Source organism: Pygocentrus nattereri, chromosome 24, assembly GCF_015220715.1.
Source record: "Pygocentrus nattereri isolate fPygNat1 chromosome 24, fPygNat1.pri, whole genome shotgun sequence".
Classification (NCBI taxonomy): Eukaryota; Metazoa; Chordata; class Actinopteri; order Characiformes; family Serrasalmidae; genus Pygocentrus; species Pygocentrus nattereri.
In genome coordinates, this window is record NC_051234.1 from 5909630 (window position 1) to 5930148 (window position 20519).

The 20519-nt window shown below is 40.4% G+C and overlaps 1 protein-coding gene across 1 annotated transcript in view; it reads left to right on the forward strand.

Moving 5' to 3' along the window:
- Positions 1–8696: 8696 nt before the first annotated feature.
- zfpm2a (zinc finger protein, FOG family member 2a) overlaps positions 8697–20519 on the forward strand; it is a 163067-nt gene continuing 151244 nt past the window's right edge. The window contains exon 1 of the mRNA XM_017715636.2: positions 8697–9149. Coding sequence (XP_017571125.1) covers positions 9110–9149 — 40 coding nt within the window. The 5' untranslated portion in view covers positions 8697–9109. The remainder of the gene's footprint in view (positions 9150–20519) is intronic.

Below are 20519 nucleotides of genomic sequence, written 5' to 3' on the forward strand. Positions count from 1 at the left end.
CAACATAACAAAAAATTGTGATCTTGATATAATGTTTTACTTTTCTTGTTATCTCAAAATAACAGTTGTTATATTAAGATAGCAAATTAATTATCTTGTGTTCTCAAGATAAAGTCATTAGCTTGTGATAAGGAGTTGATAATCTTGTTATCTCAAGATAACCAAATTGTTACCTTAAAATTAACGGATTACTTATCTTGTTATCTCTCGATAACAACCCAGAAAATGATAGCAACAGCTAATGGCCTTTTCGGACTTCTGTTCAAATTTCTTAACTTGATCACAAAATCATTAAGTTGTTATCTTAAGATAACAACTTTTGTTATATTGAGATAACAAAATAAGTAAGATAACAATTTTGCTTTCTTAAAATAACAAGACAATTAACTTTTCATCTCAAAATCATCTAGAAAATGAAAAGTACCTCATGGCCTCTCTGGACTTAACTGTATATATAACTGTAAATGATAGCTGTAAATCACTGCGTGTGACTGTATAAACTGTAATGATGCAGGATTTCTGCTGTATCATCTGCCTGCAGTATATTCTCACATATTAAACCAGCAGGGTGTGTGCAGTAAACAGCACTGCACTGGCTGTATTTGAATATGACTTGGCATTTCTAATCAACTCATCACCATGTTAAATTCTGTCATGTTTTCACTTTCTAATACCCCCCACCATCACCACCCACCCACACACACACACACACACACACACACACTGACATGGCACACTGTATGTTCTTTAGATTACCAGAGGAATGAACTGCGTGCCACTGATTTCCCCAGCGATGCGAACAGTATCATGTTAATTATTTCAACCATCTGGTCCGGCCAATGCTACAGGCAGCCTCCACCCCAAACAGATTTGTACCTGTCAGTCAAACGGCCGCGCAGAGAAAGGTCCAGTCTGTGCGCAGGCCCGGAGGGAGTTAACCAGGGTGTGAAGTTACTCAACTGGACGCCAGCGTCCTTCAGGCTTACAGGGACAACAAACCTGCAGCCAGTTCTGTGTGTTCTTATTGATACCAAATTCATCAAAAATACAAAAGTCCAAATGTGGTGCTCTGTTTGATATAACAAAGTATATTAATGCCCATAGAAGACTTCACTATCCAACGAATAATGCACCAATGTTTTTTGTCCCGACAGCAGCAATACGTTGATTTGTTCATTTTCAAAATAAAAAGTGAAAAATACTTTAAAATATGCTGTAATATAGGACCAACAAAATAGTCCTGCCTCTGCAACTGACTTGGTTTTGGGGCATTACATGTGGGTAAATTTTGTATTACTTACAAATATGCAATACATATAGCACATATTTTCACACACTGTAAAGCTGTGCTTACATTTTTTTTCAGATATTCATTTTTTTGGACATCGATGTTGTGAAATATACATGGGGTACATAGGGAACTCTGTAAAGGTCGAAGGCCACTGCATTTATTCAATTTCCAGTCAAAACGGCCATAGCCAAGTGCAAGCTGTCCATTTTCAGGATCAGATAACAAACGCATAACAAATGAAAACCAAAGACATATATTTAACAGATAATTTAACATATGTTAATTTACTGTGTCCACTCTTGACCTGCAGGGATATTTTTCTGCTTTTCACCATGCAAATAAGCCCAAGCACGTTCAGTGATGTTGAGGTCTGGACTCTTAGGTGGCCAGTTGATCGTTATGAGCAGCAGCAGCTTCAGTGTAAGGAATCATTTCTGTTTTGTTTATGTCTGAGTGGTCTTCTCACAGTGGAAGGAGGGACAGAAACACCTGTGGATGTTTTCAGATCTGAAGCAGCTTGATTTCCTCCTCTCTCTCAAAGATGAAAATACTCTTTACCTGACAGTAACAGTGTTAGTGGTCTGTCAAGTCTTGCATGGTTGTTAAGAGGCCTGTTTACTTCAGATCTTTTAAAGCACTTTCCAGTTTTAGAAATGTCCTCTTTCCTTTGATTTTTTCCTTCTTTTGCAAGTGGGATAATTGATATGTGTTGCTTGATCTTAATTGCTGTTTTGACTAGAAAACACAGAAATTAAGGGTGGTCTTTTTTTTGGGACACTTATTACATTTGGGACATATATCGCAGCTGTTTCAACAAAGCACGTCTCCATTTTTATGTAGTTTGAAAATGCCCGTTGCTCTTTACATTGTGTTTGAATTTCGTAGTGAATGGACCAAAAGAAATGGCCAAAAATGACTTGGAAAAATTTCTGGTTCCATTGACTTGCATTTAAAAGTAAAGTTTGTTTTTTCCTTTTCCTGTAAAGTTGTCAGTTTGGAGATACAAGGTTCTCTACTAACAGCAACGCTATTTATATATAAATACATAAGGTGTGTGTGTGTGTGTGTGTGTGTGTGTGTGTGTGTGTGTGTGTGTGTGTGTGACACCAACGATATCAACACCGTGTTGGGAATTATTGGACAGTGATTTTTACAGCATGTCTTTTACTAGCTGCCCTGCTGTGAATGGATTCATTTAATCCGCCCTGAAACAAAATGCAAGGTGAACCAAAACATCAGCCGCGCTTCACTCCCTGAGATGATCTTGCTATTTTATGCACCTTCATTTACATCCAACTGCACCTTCACACACTGCAATTATATCTCACCCAGCACAACCCTTTTGATTCAATTATTGATTGCTCAAAACTGCCTTTTTAATTCTGCGCTTTCTTGCCTATAGCTTCTTTTAAAGGACAGAAATATGGCTTCTAACATGTAATCCAACCTTGAGTGACGGGAAAAAAAAGAGGTCACGGGGTGAAGAATATCGCCCGGAGGAAGTTAATTAATTTAGAGGCATTGGTTTATTTAAATGGCCGTGCATGTTGATGACCTGCCGCACGGGACGCGACGGTGGGAGCAAGGTCACGTCTATCCTGCTCTGCTATCACACACTTCAGGAGCAAAGCAAATAAACCACCAGTAAACGAAGACGCTCTGACATTTACCATCGTTCTACTGCACTGCTCATGTTTCCCCATTCATGTACAGTATTTAAGTGGCTTAAGCAAATTAAACACAAGCAGAGACCAGTCTAGTGCTGACACACTGTCTTACAGAGATGGGGTTGTAAAGAATTTGGTGTGATATGCAGAAAATTGAGCCGACAAAGGGAGGAAATTAAGGCTTGAATAGAAAATGCAGTATTTTACTCCATGTCAAACCTGTGGATGTAGACTGTACTGCAGATTTCATGTGAACTGTGAATTCTGTTCAATAGAAATGCTCTGAATTTGAGAGATTATGTATAATAATAGACCTTTACACACATAACTATGCTGTAAAGTTCTCATTTCCCACATTCGACTCACATTTTATTTTTTCCATGGGGTTTGTATTGGCTTATGTACCAAAAACATTCATAATTCATTTTCATATGAATGTTTTCCACCCTCTTTAATCCTAAAGATGAAACAGGCTATTTCTGTTGCTGTATCTTTTCACACTGACATATGCAAATGAGCTCTCTTCTGATTGGCTGACATGTATTATGCCTAATTCCAAAAGCAGGGTTCAACACTCCTTATAACTTCAGCCAAGATGGGTTAAATTGCTGTATAGGCAGATATACATAAATGTCTTGGCTTTCATGACATCACAATGAGCTGTTTTTGTGGCTTAGTTTCCATATATGGACCAAATGGACTTAGGACTGAATGATATTTGAAACGTAAACATGTTCGTGATGCCACCCAAACTATTAACATATATCCACCTATTCAGCCTACAGCAGTTTAGCCCCGCCCATTCAAGCTGAAGTGATGAGGAATGCTTCACCCTGACTGGCTTTTTGAATGAGGCATAATGCAGGTCAGCCAATAACAACAGAGATTACTTACATATCGCTGTGGTCAGAAGAAAACCTCATATCTCCAAAAAAGTGACTTTACAGGAGAAGGAAAAATGTTATTAACTTTTAATGAAAGTGGATGGAGAAATGTTTTTTTCCTGAGTAAATTTGGGCCACTTATGTTGGTCTATTCATCATAAAATTTTGATAGGACATAATTTGAAAAAGGCAGTTGCCCTTTATGTGCAAAAATAAAAAGTGGCAAGATATAGAGATATGTGGTAAATACCTGTTTTAAAGGTGCAGCAACAAAAAGGGACACAGAAAGGTTAAAAGTGGTCATGTTAACTTAAATTAGGACTGTTTTTGGTAGAGAGACCTACACATATGTTACGCATGTGTTTTCCTAGAAATGGGCAAAAAGATAAGAAAAAAATATAAGATATGAGCTCAATAATGACACAAAGTCAATAATACAGCAATCAATATTTTAGACCCAAGCTACTAAACACAGAGCTCGGTCAAAAAGCAATTTCCCGCTAACACGAACTGACCACACATCTCTTAGTCTCTACGTTTTGCATTTTGCTGTTGTCGGAACAAAACCTCGTATCTCCAAAATGGTAACTCAACAGGAAAAGGGAAAAAACATGCATACTTCCAATGTAAGTCAATGGAACCAGAATTTTATCCAAGTTATTTTTGGCTGTTTATTTTGGTCTATCCTTCATTAAATTTATACACAATATAAAGGCCAGCCTGTATTTACTTACTGATACTTAGCAAAGAACCGTGTTACGTGTTAATATGTAAGGATCTATCACTGTTGATGAATGTGGAGAGTTCATGAGTAAAGAAAACACCAAACGCAGTGCTGCAGAAACCCAAAGTAGCTTTGAAACTGCACTGGATCTCTGTTTCTTCTAGTGTGGCACAGTTACAGCTTCTCCACAGCGGAGAGAGAGAGAGCGAGGGAGAGAGAGAGAGAGAGACTTCTCCTCTTGCCAGCTTGTTATGGGTAGGGGAGGCAGAGGCAGACTGGAGCGAGGCAGATAAAAGCTTCCTCAAGGTGCAGCACCGTTGACTAGTTAACCCCTCGAAATTATGCCGTAGTTTCCGACTCCGTTCCAAAGTCCCGGAATTGGGTTACAAGATAATTTCACAGGCGACTTGCTTGTCTTACTTGGCAGTTCAACTGGCTAATTGAAGAAGGCGATTTCCAGTCCCTGCAACTGTTTAAGGAATGATACTTAAAATCTGAGTAATGATGATAAAAGGGATTTTCGGTGACGTGGAAGTTGCCGGATTTTTCGAATATATATGAGCACATTTTCACTTTATGCAAGACCAAACATGGGGAGAAAAAAAGTCTTCATGCTCAGGGCTGGAAGTTCACTCAAGCTCTTTCTTATTTGCGCACAAGAGGAGCAAAAATGACTTTTTTCCCCACCCTACAAGCAAATGTGCCAAATTGTTGCAAAAGTTTGGTGATGCCAAATTGAGCCCCCAAATTGTTTTGGATCGTGTGGACAGCCAGTGGTGGAAAGAGTACTGAAAAAAAGGCTTGATTCAAGTAGACGTACTGTCGCTTCACAGAGAAAAACTATTCATCACCACTACATTTTGCTGGCCAATTATATGACTGTAGTTACTTTTTCACTAACTGTTTGAACTAGGATGAGTGCAACTAATCTAAACTCCAGCAGACTATTGGAAGATTATAAATGAATGTTGAAACCAAACTCTGCAGAAAACATATTGCAATTATATAGTGATGGGCGCATTATGGTGTGGCCTGATGATGAAGTCCGAGTTTGGAAAAAGCAAAATAGTCCAAAATATAAATAATAAATAAATAAATATGAATTAATTATACTTCAATAGACATTCAGAGTGATATTTTTAAAAAATTGTACTAAGATGATAAATATAATAAATAAAGAAGTGTAAAAAATACTGTAAACATCAGGGGTAATGTTTTTATTTTACAACATACACATATATATATGCTGTGGGAAAAAACCTTGTATCTCCAAAATGTTAACTTTACAGGAACCTAGTTTCTTTTGGTCCGCTCAACATTAAATTAACACACAATGTAAAGAGCACCAAGCATTTTCGAATTATGTCAAAAACTGAAAAATCTTCAAACAGCAGCGAAATGTATATGCATTATATGATGTACACAGTAATGATATATAAACATATATTAATTGTATGTAAATATATATATATATATATATATATATATATATATATATATATATGTACACTGTGTAATTAATATGTTTATATATCTTCAAAACAGAAACTTACAAGAAAAGGCAAAAAATCTATAATTTTCGCTAGAAGTTAATCCAAATGATTTTGATGCATTTCTGTTCATCATTAAATTTTCACACAATGTAAAGGCATAAATTGCCTGGATGTACATGTGGTGTTTCTGGGACAGTATATAGTACTGCGCAAACATCAGAGGCTACTCTTTATATCCAGTAAAAAAACGGGAAGTTCATTTTCCAGGAGATATTTCTAAGAATAGAGCTGGAAATTTCACAGACGCCACAACAAGTAATCATTTTCTTCAGTGTGTCCACTCTTAGCCTTTATGACAGCTTCCGTTCCTTTCGGTGGACTTGCCTTCAGATTTTCAAAGACAAATGTTCAGGGTTTTGTTTTTCCACACCTCCAAAGTTCAGTCTTTAAAGTTGGTTGAATTTTCTCTTTTTTCTCTTATCCCAAACATTTTCAGTGAAATTGACATCTGGGCTCTAATCCCAGTCTGTTGTTTTAGAATACCAGCGGCTCTTCTCACAGTGGAAGGAAGGACAGAAACAGCTGTGGATTTTTCCACATCTGAAGCAAGAGTGGACCTTGATTTTCTCCTCTCTCAAAGATGAAAGCTTTTCTTATACATTGATTTTTTGTTTCCACTTTTTTAACGTTCCATCCAATCTCCTCAAAAATACCACCTGAAAAAGAATAACTTGAACTTAATCGCTAAATAAGTGAAGAACAGAACTGCATGAGAGCAAATTTCAATTTAAGCCCTACATCTTGGAGATATAAGAGCAAAACAAGTCAGATCAGTGACCAGATTTATAAAATGACTAATGCAAATTTTAACAAAGCCTATAGTTCACAAGCATATATGTCTAGTAGTAATTCATACAATCTCTAAGTGATTGTTTTACAGGTGTAGGCACATATTATGACCCAGCAGACTGACCATATTTCCATTTACTGAACTGAATATCAGTTTAATATTGTACACACCATCAGAAATATGTCAGCAACATACAATCTTTAGTAGGACTTCTACATCATTCAGCTGGACAGCACAATATGGCACAGAAGTTCAATTCATTCAACCATCTGTCCATATTTAACCACAGTAACATACACTGCCCCCAGACGGATTTGGGCACTAACCATAAAAGCATTTGTAAACATCAATGAAGTTATAAGTGCTTAACATAATTGAAGTACATTTATTACACTTGTAGCTGGTAGACATGATGGTAACCTGGAGAAGAATTCCAACCAGACCGCACCCCTAAAAAGACGCTTAAGTAAACAAAAAAGAGACTAGAGAACTATACCACACCCTCCATCACCTTGAAGAACCATTTCACCATGCAAAGAACCCTCTAAGCATGCAAAAGGTTTCTGAGTGTTCCTAGTTCTTTATAGACCCACTTTCTATACTCAATAACCCTTGAAGAACCATTTTTTATGAGTGTACTGTAAAGCAGCAGTGGAAACGTCAAAGTTTGCCACAGGAGTCCAAATACTTCTTGTGGTCACGGTAAATATTTTCATTTTTCTAAGTTCTAAGTTTGGAATCACTTGTTAACACTTACTGTTACTTTATTCAAGAATAACAAACGAAATGCCATAGGCTAGACACCAGAAAGAATTAGACACTATATTCAATGTTTTTTTTTCTGATTTGACCAAAAGTTCAAGTCTCAAATACAAATGACTCTGAATATTAATTTTAGTATAACCTAAAAAGATTGTACGGCTTTCTCAGTGATTTTCAGTCTGGATGCATCTAAAACGTCTCTTTGACAGCTTCATTCCAATCGTTGGAAACCTGTGAGGTCACTGGAAATCACTGGAAAACGGAGTTACAACCACACTTTCCAATTTTAACAGTGAGCCCAAACTTTTGAATTGGGAGTCCAAGCCTCTGAACACAGGTGTAACTTCCTAACCACAGCAGAACCCCTTGTAGTGCTTACAGAACCATTTTAAAGGGTATTTTTTAGTGAATACTTCTATTTACTAACATGAGTTCTATATAGAACCAGCCCTTTTTTTGGTTCTTTGCACGTTAAAACGGTTCTTCGGCTTGGTGGAGCGCTATATATGGTTCTACTAAAATGGCAAAGCTTGTAACAACAGAAGAACCTCTTCGGTGCTGCATAGACCCATTTTCACATTCTCCATCAATCTGAAGAACCACTTTACCACGCCTGAGATGACTGGGCACAGAACTCATGGTTCTAATCACTTGCCACGTCATCGCCAAGAACACTTTCAGCTTTCAAATGGTTCTTTAGGTGTCCATGGTTCTATGTATAACTCTGACTTTACTGAAGAACCCTTAAAGAACCCTAGTTTTAAAAGTTAGGGTTTAAACTAAGTGTCCACAGCTCTTAAGTGTGAGGTCAACTAGCCCGCGTGCTCCATTTGCGCCAAACCGTTCCGTCCAATTGATTTCGATTAATCGTCTGACCGCGATATAAGGATGTCCAGATAACAGACAGGGGTTGTGTGGCCGCGCCAGGCGGTTACTAGCACTGAAAAGGGAGAACCCAATTAGTGAATGAATGGATGAATGGATGAATGAATTAGACGATCTCTGAGGTAAAAACTCCAGCGGCACGCACACGAGAGGAGTACGGCACGCAGCGAGGCACAAACCTTATCTTCAAAAACAAAACCGCGAAACGCCTTCACCTCTCCAGTCAGTTCGAGCGGATCGCCTCACCGTGCCGCCTCAGCTCGGAGAACGAATAGAGAGAGAGAGAGAGGGAGAGAGAGAGAGAGAGAGAGGGAGGGAGAGAGATAGCGAGTGAGCGATCCAACAGCGTGCTCGTGAATAGAGAGAGAGAGAGAGACAGAGAAGAGGGAAAAGAAGAACCGGAGATTTAGACGTTGTGAATAGCGACAAAAAAACCCTTCCTTTTTTCTCCCTCCTCGCGGTTTCGCCACCGACCCCTTCGGGGCTCTTGGATGAACCCGAACCCGGCGAGCTCCACCTGGACCCGCTGAGAGCAGCTCCGAACAGAGCAGGCATGTCCCGAAGAAAGCAGAGCAACCCCAGGCAAATCAAACGTGAGTTTATTTTATCATCATTGCTAAGTAAACCCTGTTTTTTTGGTCGTCGCGTTTCTGACAGAAAGAGAAAAAGTTGTTTGTAACGGCTCCGGAGTAACGGCTCTCTGGCGCCGCACGTGCAGCTTGGTTTGTTTTTATTTGAAACGAGGCAGCTTTTTTTTGCCGGTATCCGCGTTTACTGTGAGAGAAATAGATAGGCCTACTTTTGGGGTGAGTTTCTAATTTTTATGTCTCAATACGGCACAGTTTTTTGAAGTAGGGGCGAGAAGGCGATCCCTTTTCGGCTTATTTGGTTGTTATTCGACAGACATCACCGCGCTTAATCGAGCTAACTGAGCTGCTGAGGTACAGTAAGTTAGCGATAACCGTTACGGCTAACAGAGACGAGCAGGTGAGGGGAGGCAGTAATTTAAGCAAGGTTTCTGTGTTTAACGTCGACAAATAATAAACGAGGTCGTTTTAAGTGTATAATTTAGTTAACGTGTCATAAAATGAACCAGAGTGGTCTGACACACACCTACACACACCCACCCACACACACACACACACACACACACACACAGCTTCAGATTCTACATAGCAATAACTACTATATTAGCGTTAACGCTAGTGATTACAGTAATAACAGTAATAGTTTGTGCTACGTATGCTGTGTTAAGTGTTCAGTCCAATCCCTGCACATTCACAGTTCATTATTAAATGACAGTATGTGTTAAAACTAGTTAATGTAGCTGTTATTACTGCTGACGTTGTGTAATTTTATTTATTTCATGGAAATTAAGTTTCTGACGGATTTTTAGGTGTGAGATATTTAGCAGATTAATTACAAATTGTCAATTGACATTTGTAATCATCTTTTAGACCTTTTAGTCATTGACAGCTATTTTTATATGCACTGGCATTATCAAATGATTCGTGAAAATGTATAAGCCCAGCGGTGGTGGATCAGAGAGCTGGTGTAGGATTTTTAAGTGGATTAATGACTGAATGAGCTCTACTGGTCAGGTGGTCAGGTGGTTCCAAAATCTCAGCGTGTTTAGGCTCTACAAAAATTGTCCAGGGCTGAAAATAATGGAGTTTGATCTGTGATATGAATATGTGCGCTTTATGTAGTTTATTCTTGAGTAATGTGTGAAATAAGAGGGTGAAATGTTGTGGTAATGTGTGGCAGGGCCTTGAGGAAGCAGGCCGTCTGTGTGGGGCATGCTGTGTGTGTGTGTGTGTGTGTGTGTGTGTGTGTGTGTGTGTGTGTGTGCGCTGTGGCTCTCTCATGAATTGTTTTGAGAGACAGGTTAAATTCTCCCAAGAGGCTACTTGACTCTGTACTATCCTCGATCAGAGAATGTCTTGAAGATATTTTTGTTTTGCTCAAATCAATATTCAGATTGCTGTGTGTGTGTGTGTGTGTGTGTGTGTGTGTGTGTCTGTATGCCAACTCCATTTACATTTACCTCTTTGCATTCGAATTATAGTCTTTAAGAGTAAAATTATGGATATTTGATAACGATAAGGTCTTACTTTAATCCGTTCCAAAATTCAATCCAGCATTTTATTGTTCCTTAAATAGTGAACTGAAAGGCAGTAACAGATTAACGCAAATATTTAAAGTCGACTGACATCCGCGATGGCTGAAGCATTTTTTTTTCCCGTCTTTTTTTTTTTTGGCAATCGAAGCAAATTAAGTTGGCTTACTCAGAGCATTTGCTGTGTTCTTACACACATTTAACAGCATGCAATGAATCCCTGTCTTAGTGATGCTATTCATTTTACATCCGTCAGGACCTTCTGTATGTTACATTCCTTGACAAGTTTTGAAACAACAATACAGGTGAAAAGCAGCCAATCATGTCCTTTCCAAAAACGGCTGCTGTCCAGGAGCGAACTGAAACCGAAAACATCGTCATTAGCATTCCCACACCAGGGCCCACGGCTGTTCGTGCTGAAATAGAGCTCCGCTTTGAAAGAGAAAAGGTCGCGCTGAGCCTACAGTGGTCCTCCCCAGCTGCGCGGGAGGGGAGCAGAGGGAAGAAAGGCTGTGTGAGGCGGCTCCGCGGAAAGTCAGCGCAGTACAGTCGTTCTGAAGGACAAAAAAGGTCTAACGCCCGTCCCACCACCCCCCCACCCCCTCCAGCAGCCACCCACCCGTCCACCCCCCCTCCCCACCGTCCACAGGCATACGTTGGGGCCTGTTATCTAAAATTGTGATTTATGCAGTATTTTAATATTTTGCTTATTCTTTCCCCTTGGGCGCTCTCGGAGCCATGATAAAAAGGAGATGGTGAAAGAGCGCCATTAATTTGCTCCGATGACTGAGGAGATAGTGCCCGATAATGGGAAAGATAGGGCTGTGAGATATACCATCAGAGGCCCCGATTATTACCATTAAAATTCCAGCCCAGCAATCTGCAGTCGACTGATAATTCCCCTCTCCGTTTCCACCACTTTGGATGATAAGGCAAAAAATAGTCACTCAGTGCTGCTTGATTAGGTTGCCTGGATATCCCGATAATACTGTGATAAATTATGTATTTTTCCTCCCTTGTTTTTTGCCGACGAAACATTACATCTGATTTCTTTTCTCTCTATTTTTTCCCTATATAAATATATATTTAGGGTTCATTTTACCCCCTCCACCACAAAGCGAAAAAACCCTCTTACATGTTTTTCTTTTTTTAATCATTTTGTATTGTAATAAGAGTTTGATAGAGGGAGGTGATAGGAGAGGAGGTGTTTCGGATGGGAGCACATACAGTATCAGTGTTATCAGGCCCATATCTCTGGGCCAGCTGCTTGCTGCTGTTGTTTTAGCCCTTATCACCCCCCCACTCTGCCAATATGCCAATAAATTGTCCAGATTGTTAGCCATTCCAAGGCAGTGGCAGTCAAATTTATGATGGAAGGTAGCGAAAATATTGCTGATGCTGGACGGATTTGCGATTAGCTGTGGCTGTGGCATGATGTGTGAACTCATCTCTCTCTCTCTCTCTCTCTCTTGTGCACGCTTTCTCTCGCTCTGTCTCTCCCTCCCTCTCTAACCTAGTGTGTTGGTGTTCAGGCTTCAGCCACGTTTTACATTGACAGATGTATTCCGCTGCTCTAATAGGCAGGGCAGATACACAGGTTGTTAAATTGAAACCGTGGCCTTTGGTGTAATTTGTCTGTAAAATTGCCCCCAAAGTTGCAAAGCGGGGGCTGCAGAGAAGGTGGGATGATGTAAGAAGAGCCTCTCTCCATCTGTTTATAGAGGGAGAGGGAGGAAGGAGCCTTGTGCAGATGCCTAACAGAAAGTGTTATACCCACTAGGCACTGCAGGTCTAACACGATGTTTTATCTGTTCAAGCCTGGTGTCGCTATCACATCAAAACCTTGTAACTCCATTTCTTTCTGTATTTTTTATTTATCAATGGAAATGGTCCAAAATTGCTTGGTATTACAACGTGGTGCATTAATGTACCTTAAATTTAAGAATGTTTTTCTCTTATCACATAAATGTACCATTTCAGAGACACGCGGTTTTGTTAGTTGCAGCTTTTGATGTGACTTGTTGACTTTTTGTATTTCTACAAGTCATTCACAGGATCATAACCTTTGGTTTAATAAATAAATAAAGACAATTGAAACCTTTTACTGCAGTAGTGGCACTTGACATTGAATCTATGATTTGCTCATTTATTGATCTGTTTATTGGTTGATGGATTGATTGATTTATTAGGGGTCGGCAGTTTGAACACGACTGACTCTTAGTGAAAGGTGCTTACTTGCGAGCAACGCACAGAGAGACAAGTTCCAAAAATGTTTGATTTCAGCATTTAGAAGAAAATCCGGGAACGTCTTATGAGATGTAGCTTAGGCTACTGTAGATAGTAGTGTGGCATGCTGGAGTTGGATTGGTGCGTTGGAGAGCTCAGTTTGAGCTCCACTGTTGTAATGGCATATGTAATAGGCTGTCACTTTGACTTCATAGCGTTCTATGTGATGCTCATCTCTGCAGCCCTGAGCTGTAATGCGCCGGCTGATGATGTCACATCGGAGCCAAGCGAGGCCTATCAGCTGACACTCAGATCACTGGATGGGATTTATCACAGACAACTTAGAATGGTATGGCACTGGGAGAGTGTTTGCTGACTTAGCTGCCAACATGTCAGTGTGTGAGTGTGTGTATGTGTGTGTGTGTGTATTCATGAATGTGCATTGTATAGAAAGAAATGGATTGAGTCCTGTACGCATGTGAGAGTGAAGGGCTAGTGTGTGTGTATGTGTGTATTGGTGGTGTATAAAGTTGGCAAGTTGTGTTAACATGTAAAGAATCATTCTTGTCATGTTTTTATTTGTTGCTATTATTTGTTTATCAATTGCTTTGTGTTAAGGCTGCAGAGTACATTGTTTTTCAGCTGTTATCTCAAAACTGGCCTTTACCATAGTAAAATTGCAATATGTAACTAAGCTGTGGAATAAATTACTGAATATTTTATGGTGTACTTTGAGCAACCTGTCCAATTCTCACACACTCCACATGAATGCCTATTACGTTTGCACACTGATTCCAGAATTATGCAAGTATCAGCAGATATTATAAAGCAATTACTGGCATCAGACAGATGACCAGTATTTGACCAATATTTCAAACCAGTATTAAATGACGTATGTATTGTAAGTTACACTAAAATGTCTGCTTTTTATTCATTTTGCTACATTTGTAACCCTCTACAAATAAACGTTCTGGTATATTTGTGTTGTGCTAATCCAGGTGGATTTAGTGCCCATGTATTTGGCATTGTGTATGTATGTGTGATTTGAGACAGAATCAGAGAGATGAGAGAACGAGCAGTGGAAGTGAACTCAAGTCCATTTCTAAACTGATTGTATATGGCAAAATCTGTGCTTTTGAGTGGCACATGCATTGTGTCTCAGCTGGGGGTATGGGAATTGTGAGCTGATGCCAATATCTGATATTTTTCATATGCATGTCTACAGATGGCGATACATAAACATACTAAACATCTGTTGGATGCCAATATTTTTTAAAGCAAATATCTGCTGATACCAATATGATACTGATATCGTCATACGTCCCTTACTTCAGCCTTTGCTGTGGTTGAGTTCAATTCTGAGTTAAACTCAAGCATCAGTTGCTTATGCAGAAGGGATCTCAATCTCATTTAAGCATGGCATGCATCAAAAGCTCGGGACACTGGGGTCTCCCATGCTTAAGTGCCACTTTTTCAGTCACTGATGAGTTCCTCGCTAGTGTTCCTTCTAGATTTATGTCAGACCAAGAATGGTTGCTGCATGCCAACTTTCACAGTGACATCTGTTGGCAGCCAATAACAGCTTGTGCTGTTTTGCCTCGTCTGCGCTCAAGGAGCATCGTTTGCCTGCTAGTCTGTCTGTTTGAAGCCGCCATATTACACTATGCAAATGGGCATATGCAAATGGAGCCTAGCACAGTATACAGACAATTTGTCATTTTTTATCTCGCCAGCTATTCATTTGAGATTATTTGTTATTATTGTTATTATTATCACTAGTTGCCTGCTCTGCAGTAAGGGCACGTTCCCGATGGAAAAACGAAACGATCGTGACCAGTTTCTGTCTTGAATGAAAGCGCCACTGGGTCGGTTATGTTGCAATAGACTTGGGATGTAGTGTCAACTGATGGCACTTTCCTGTACTGGAAATGCATCTGTAGTGTTTAAAGAGAGTTAGAGTGGTATGGACAATGACCCCTGGAGTGTCTCTCTCCTGTTCTGGAAAACTGTGTGTGATGAAGCAGTAATGCTGGTTTCAAAAGGTGGAGGTCACTTCCGGCCATAGTTTCCTCTTTATTTTCCTTTTTCCTGAATTCTGCTGTAAAGATTCCTGTGAGTCAGAATGCTCTCATAATACCCCTTGCTTGCTCCATTCAGAGGAATGGAGACCTGCTGCTGTTTATCCAGAGGCAGTGTTGGCAATCAAATCGTGGTCAAACTTTGAGGCCTTGTTTTTGTTTGCATTGACTCAAGGCACCACAACCATATTCGCTCACTTTCATTTTGTTCCGGGCCATCATTCCAACTTAAACCGCATGAGAACGCAGTTCTTCTCCCGCTCTATCTTGAAGGACCTAACAAGATCAAACGGCGAAACTGTGTTTGACAAATCCCAGTCGTCTGCTTGCCCCTTTTACGTGCCTGATATCAGTGATTCGTACTGAGCCGCGGGTACCAATTGACTTTCAGCCTCCCAGTTAATAGCCTTGTCTTGTGCTTGTACGGATCAATATCGGTATTAATTAATCAGCATTATCAGATGCAGGATCTGGTTCGGTTCGTTGTAACATCAGCAAAATATCAATAGGGAGAGTGGACTCCCCTGATCGCCATGGCAACTTCATCTCTCAGGTCAAAGGAAGTTTATCTTATCTCTTGTGCTGAGAGTGGCAAACTGCTTAGGAATCTAGCTTAGACTCTAAGATCATCGATTGGTCTTTTTGTCTTGCTCTTTTTCTCCCTTTTGTTTGGGGGGGGGTGCGGCAGGCTGCATTCTAATCACAACAGAGATGTGAGATTTAAATATTGATGTTGAAAGGCCGTTTGTGGCGGGGCCTGGAGTGGAGCTCTGGCTCAAGTACGTCCTTTTTAAACCCAGACAAAGCTCTCATTATCGGTCTGTATTCTTGTGTATGTGTGTCCCTGCATGGGTGTGATTGTTAGTATTGTTCATAGGGTCAGAGTACTTAAAATTTACTTTGCTTTAAAAAGTAAAGGCACATTTGATCTAAACTTTTTTGTCTGTAAGAACAGGAACTGTTCTAATTGCTCCTCAGTGAAGATTTATTCATGTTATTGTATTGTTATCGTTTAGCCGAACTATTGGATGTGTTCAGATAAATTGAAGAGGTGAGGGCTAAAGTTGGCCAGACTAACTTTTCATGTTTTTTTAATGAAAGCGCCCATCTGTCCATGCAAGCATCAGTGAGCCCTGAGGACATTCCTGTGCACTGACAACATCCATGCAGACTTTCACTACACATACTCAGAATGCACAGCTATAATACCTAATTACATTTGTGACTTTTACTAAACGTTGTATCCATATTTTTGGTGCATATCTGAAAATAGTTCTATTATATGAAAACCCATCATGCTGTGTCAACAGCAAAAGGCTCTCTCTCTCTCTCTTTCTGTCTCTCACTCTCACTCCCCTTTTACTTTCCTAGAGGTCCCAGATGTAGCCAGGTTTGCTTGTAAGTTCCGACATAGTCATATTGCTCATCATCCTTACAACAGTCCCATGAGAGAGGAACACAGAGATGCTTGCATTTCTTCCACCCCCCCCCTCCTCTGCCTCGGGGACACAATCGCCTCATTTAACATTCTGAGTTTGGCCCCAGCCGAAAGGGGCAGCAGGCGGAGAGAGAGTGAAAGGGGGCCAGTGCACACATCACAAATTCAATCATTTCACTCGCGCATTCCCTTTCACCTCAGCCGGTCCACGCGCCGCCACCGCAGAGATACGGCTCAATTAAGTGTGTTTGGTTAGTCTGTGATGCTTGCGGTCACTGTGTGAGTGTTATATATTTTTTCTTCTTTTTTTCTGACTTGACTGGAATCTTAGCATGTAATGAATATGGATATTGGGTCCTGAGCTGATTTGGCTTATGACCAGGTGTGAGACACACCACGTACATGAGCACACTCACTCTCAGACACACACACACACACACACACACACACACACACACACATTCTCACACTCTGTTTCATCCTCAAAGACAGTCGTGGAAGGGAGCATATCCTTTGAAATGGAGTGAATGCTGCATCTGGCCAAAATCAGCAGCTACCAGTTTTAAACCAGTAGTGATTCCAGGGAGTTTAATTCAGGTCCATTCCCTTCTGCTTTTGACCAGCAATGCTTTCTTTGATTTTTTGACCCCCCCTCTTTTTTCCTGCACATCAACTCTCTTTAACAGCATACAGTGATGTGTATATATATATATTTTTTTAAACTCTGAAATATGTCGACCCCCATTGAGAGTAAGCTGATTGCCAGGATGTTCGAAGTTTCACACTTGGCAGGCATTAGCGATGCTTGCGTGTTTATGAACTAGGGTTTGTGGTGTAAAAAAGTAGGATGTCGGACATTTCCTCTGGTATTAGGATGAACCCCCCCCCAACTCAACCCATTAAGGAATAGGTGCTGGGGAGGATTATGCGGCAAGCCTCTCAGTTCGATTTGTACATCAGCATTTTCCCGACCCAGGAATACAAAACGGACGGCGTCTTAAGAGCTGGCCGGAAAATTACACATGACAAAGCCCCGGCAAGTAAACAGATCAACAATTTATGTCAGAAGGGCTAGGAATACTGTAAAACTTAAGAACATGACTTTAAGACAGCTGTGTTTTGATCTGCAGAAGGGTAAAGCTACTCATGGGTTTGACAGCACTGCTTAGTGTCTTGGTGTAATGATTTGACGGATCATTAAGTGACTACAATTAGCTTTATATGCAGGACTTATGTACAGTATAGTTCAAACTCTTTGCTCAGTTTAAGCCAGGAGATGGAACAAGAACAGTGGCATTAACATTGATATGACGTTGTGACAGTTTTTGTGATCATTGAGATTTTAGCTTGCAGGTTATTCCTAAATAGTGCAGCGATAATGTGACTAATGCTTTGGAACTGTTCAGTTTCAAAGGCGTATCTCAAAATGAACTTCCTCAAATATTAAGGACTTCTGATGCTGCTTTGAACAAAGAGAAGAAAGAATGCTGCTCCTCTTATAGCTGGACAATGTGCCAAAATATACCATCTTTACAGCATTTTTATTATTCACAATGTGTGTCATATTAAATAACTGCTTAGAAAACTATGAGTACAGCAATGGTAAAACTAAATTATTCAAATAAGATAACTGCATAACAGACTGACATCCATTCAGCAACTTGTTACTATGTAGTTTATGCAGTTTCTATACACTGGTGGTTATTGTTGTTTAAAGGCTATAGTTGTTTTAAATCATTTGTTTTTCCTATGATAAATGATTTCATGCATTTTTTAAGCGTTCTGGAAGTACTGATAATATTATATACTCAGAAAAGCAAAAGCAAATGTCGTATTTAAAGTTTGAAGTGCACATTTTGATCATCTCCAACTTCTCCTTAAGCCACTGAAACAGGAAACAACTGGGTCAGGTGATAAGGGGAACAGCTGAAAAACCTCGGCGATAAAAAAGAGGGAAGAGCTGATTGATTGATGCCTGGTTCTGCCTCCGTCACAGACGTTTGACAGTTCGTTTGGGATCTGATGATTCTGCGTCTCAGATTGAAGTGGAGAGGCAGCTAGGCAAATAAGAAGGACAAGAAGGTCACAGACATCTGTCTTCCTCTCTCTCTTTCTGTCTTTTAGTGTCTCTCTCTCTCTCTCTCTCTCTCTCTCTCTCTCTCTCTCTCTGTACTTTTTCTTTCCACTGCACCACCTTTGACTGCTTTCAGGAAGCTGGCTGTGGCAATGTATAGTGCAGAACAGGTCACAGTGCTGGCAAGAGCACATTTTCCACTACATTGTTCGATATATTTCAATACTTGTCACTGCAGATGTACAGCAGCTTGTTGCATAAGCAGTGACATGTAGGTGTGATTCACTGGGTTGTTTGCCTTGAACGAACGGCATGCAAGGAACTTATGCATGAGAGTTATGTGGCACAAATGTGCTGGAAAATAACAGATGTGTATGTGTGTGTTTCATAACTTTGTTCTCATCCTGGGCCTTGAGTAGCCTTGAACTGACTGTTCCACACTTATAAGAAAAGTGGTAAATTGCCTCATATAATAAGCCATAAGCCCAAAAGTCTCCCTTTTCTCTAAGTGGAACTAGCATCATATTAAATGGGCACATCATCTTGTATTTGCCACCTTAGAATCAAAATCTATTCAAAAGGCCCCATTATCTCTAAGCATGACAATATCCTCCACTGTTCTCGTCTACATCAATCAGACTTTATCATTAAAGGACTGTTTAAAAGAAAAAAAGGTTGCTTCACAGATGTAGTCAGTCAAAGGAAGAGTGGTCTCGCGAGGACCGTTTGAAGCATTTGATAGAGAACGTTTGTCTTCACTAGTGTCTTCAGGTGTTTCTCTCACTGAGGTTCTTGTCAGGGTCCCAGATGTCAACGATGAGTTGTCTCATGAAAGAGTTCCAGTGAATGGACTGGAAATGAGTGACTCTGAGCCACTTTCGATGGATTATGTCCAGAACATTTCCTCATATGTATGCAGCTCAGTTTGGGCAAACTGAGATTGCATGAATCTATCTTACATTTTTAAGACTGTTTCATCTCCACACAGCTCATTCTGAGACTGCAGCCAACATCGTCGTCTTATCATCGTCGTCTTATTTCTTCCCGCTTTGCTCCCTGTTTTCTTCATAGCAATTTATTCAAAATTTCCTCACAATGTTTATATGTTCAGAGATCTTTAATTTTAGTCTTCTTTTTTATTTTGAAATTCAAAGACACTTCAAGACTTCTGTTAACTTAAGAGATATGGCGTAACAGAGAACGGCTGGTTTTTAAAAAATTATTTATTTTTGGTCAGGTTGCTGGATGAGTGATTTACAAGGACAGTAAAAAAAAAAAAGATGGACAGAGTAATATGTACCGTGTGCTTCTTTGTTTTGATATCCCTAGTCCTGCCCCCTTGTTTTGTGACTCTGCCCAGATTGTTTTCACCTGTCCCTCGTCTTCCCGGTGTCGTATTTAAGTCCTTTGCTTTCGCTGGTCTTTGTTTGATGTATATTTGTTCGATGTTTTGTTATTCTGGCCTCTGTCTTGTACTTCAGTCTGTGATTATTTTGTCATGTCTGTCCCTCATTCTATCTGTGTTTGATCTTTGAACCTGGATTGTCATGACCACGACCCTGGATTCACCCTCAATAAAAGTCACTTATCTCAGCATATGCGTCCACCTCCTTGCTCCCCGGTGTTACAGAAAGACCAGCTGCCAAAGGATGCATACTGGAATGTGGCTTTTCTGTTGGGATGAAACTCCGGCTGTTATCCGCATCCCAACGCCGCCAAGCCAGTGAGAGCAAATCCCCTGGCACCGAGGAGACACGAGCATCTCATCGGTCCCGTAGGAAGGCAAAGGACCATCCCGTTTTTGGTTTGGATGACGAGAGCTCAGGTTAGCGCCTTGGGTCCACCTGGCTTGAGCAACGCTGCAGGGAGGAGGGACCTGCAGCGCAAGACATGGTGAGATGGAAGGAACCTGCAGATAACCCTTACTGTGGTACTCGGCTCGTTCTCAAGCGCCGCTGCAAGCTTCCCATAGCTCGAGTGATCCTTGGGAGTGGCTGAAAGGGTCCTGTGTCAGTGTGTTCCTCCAGG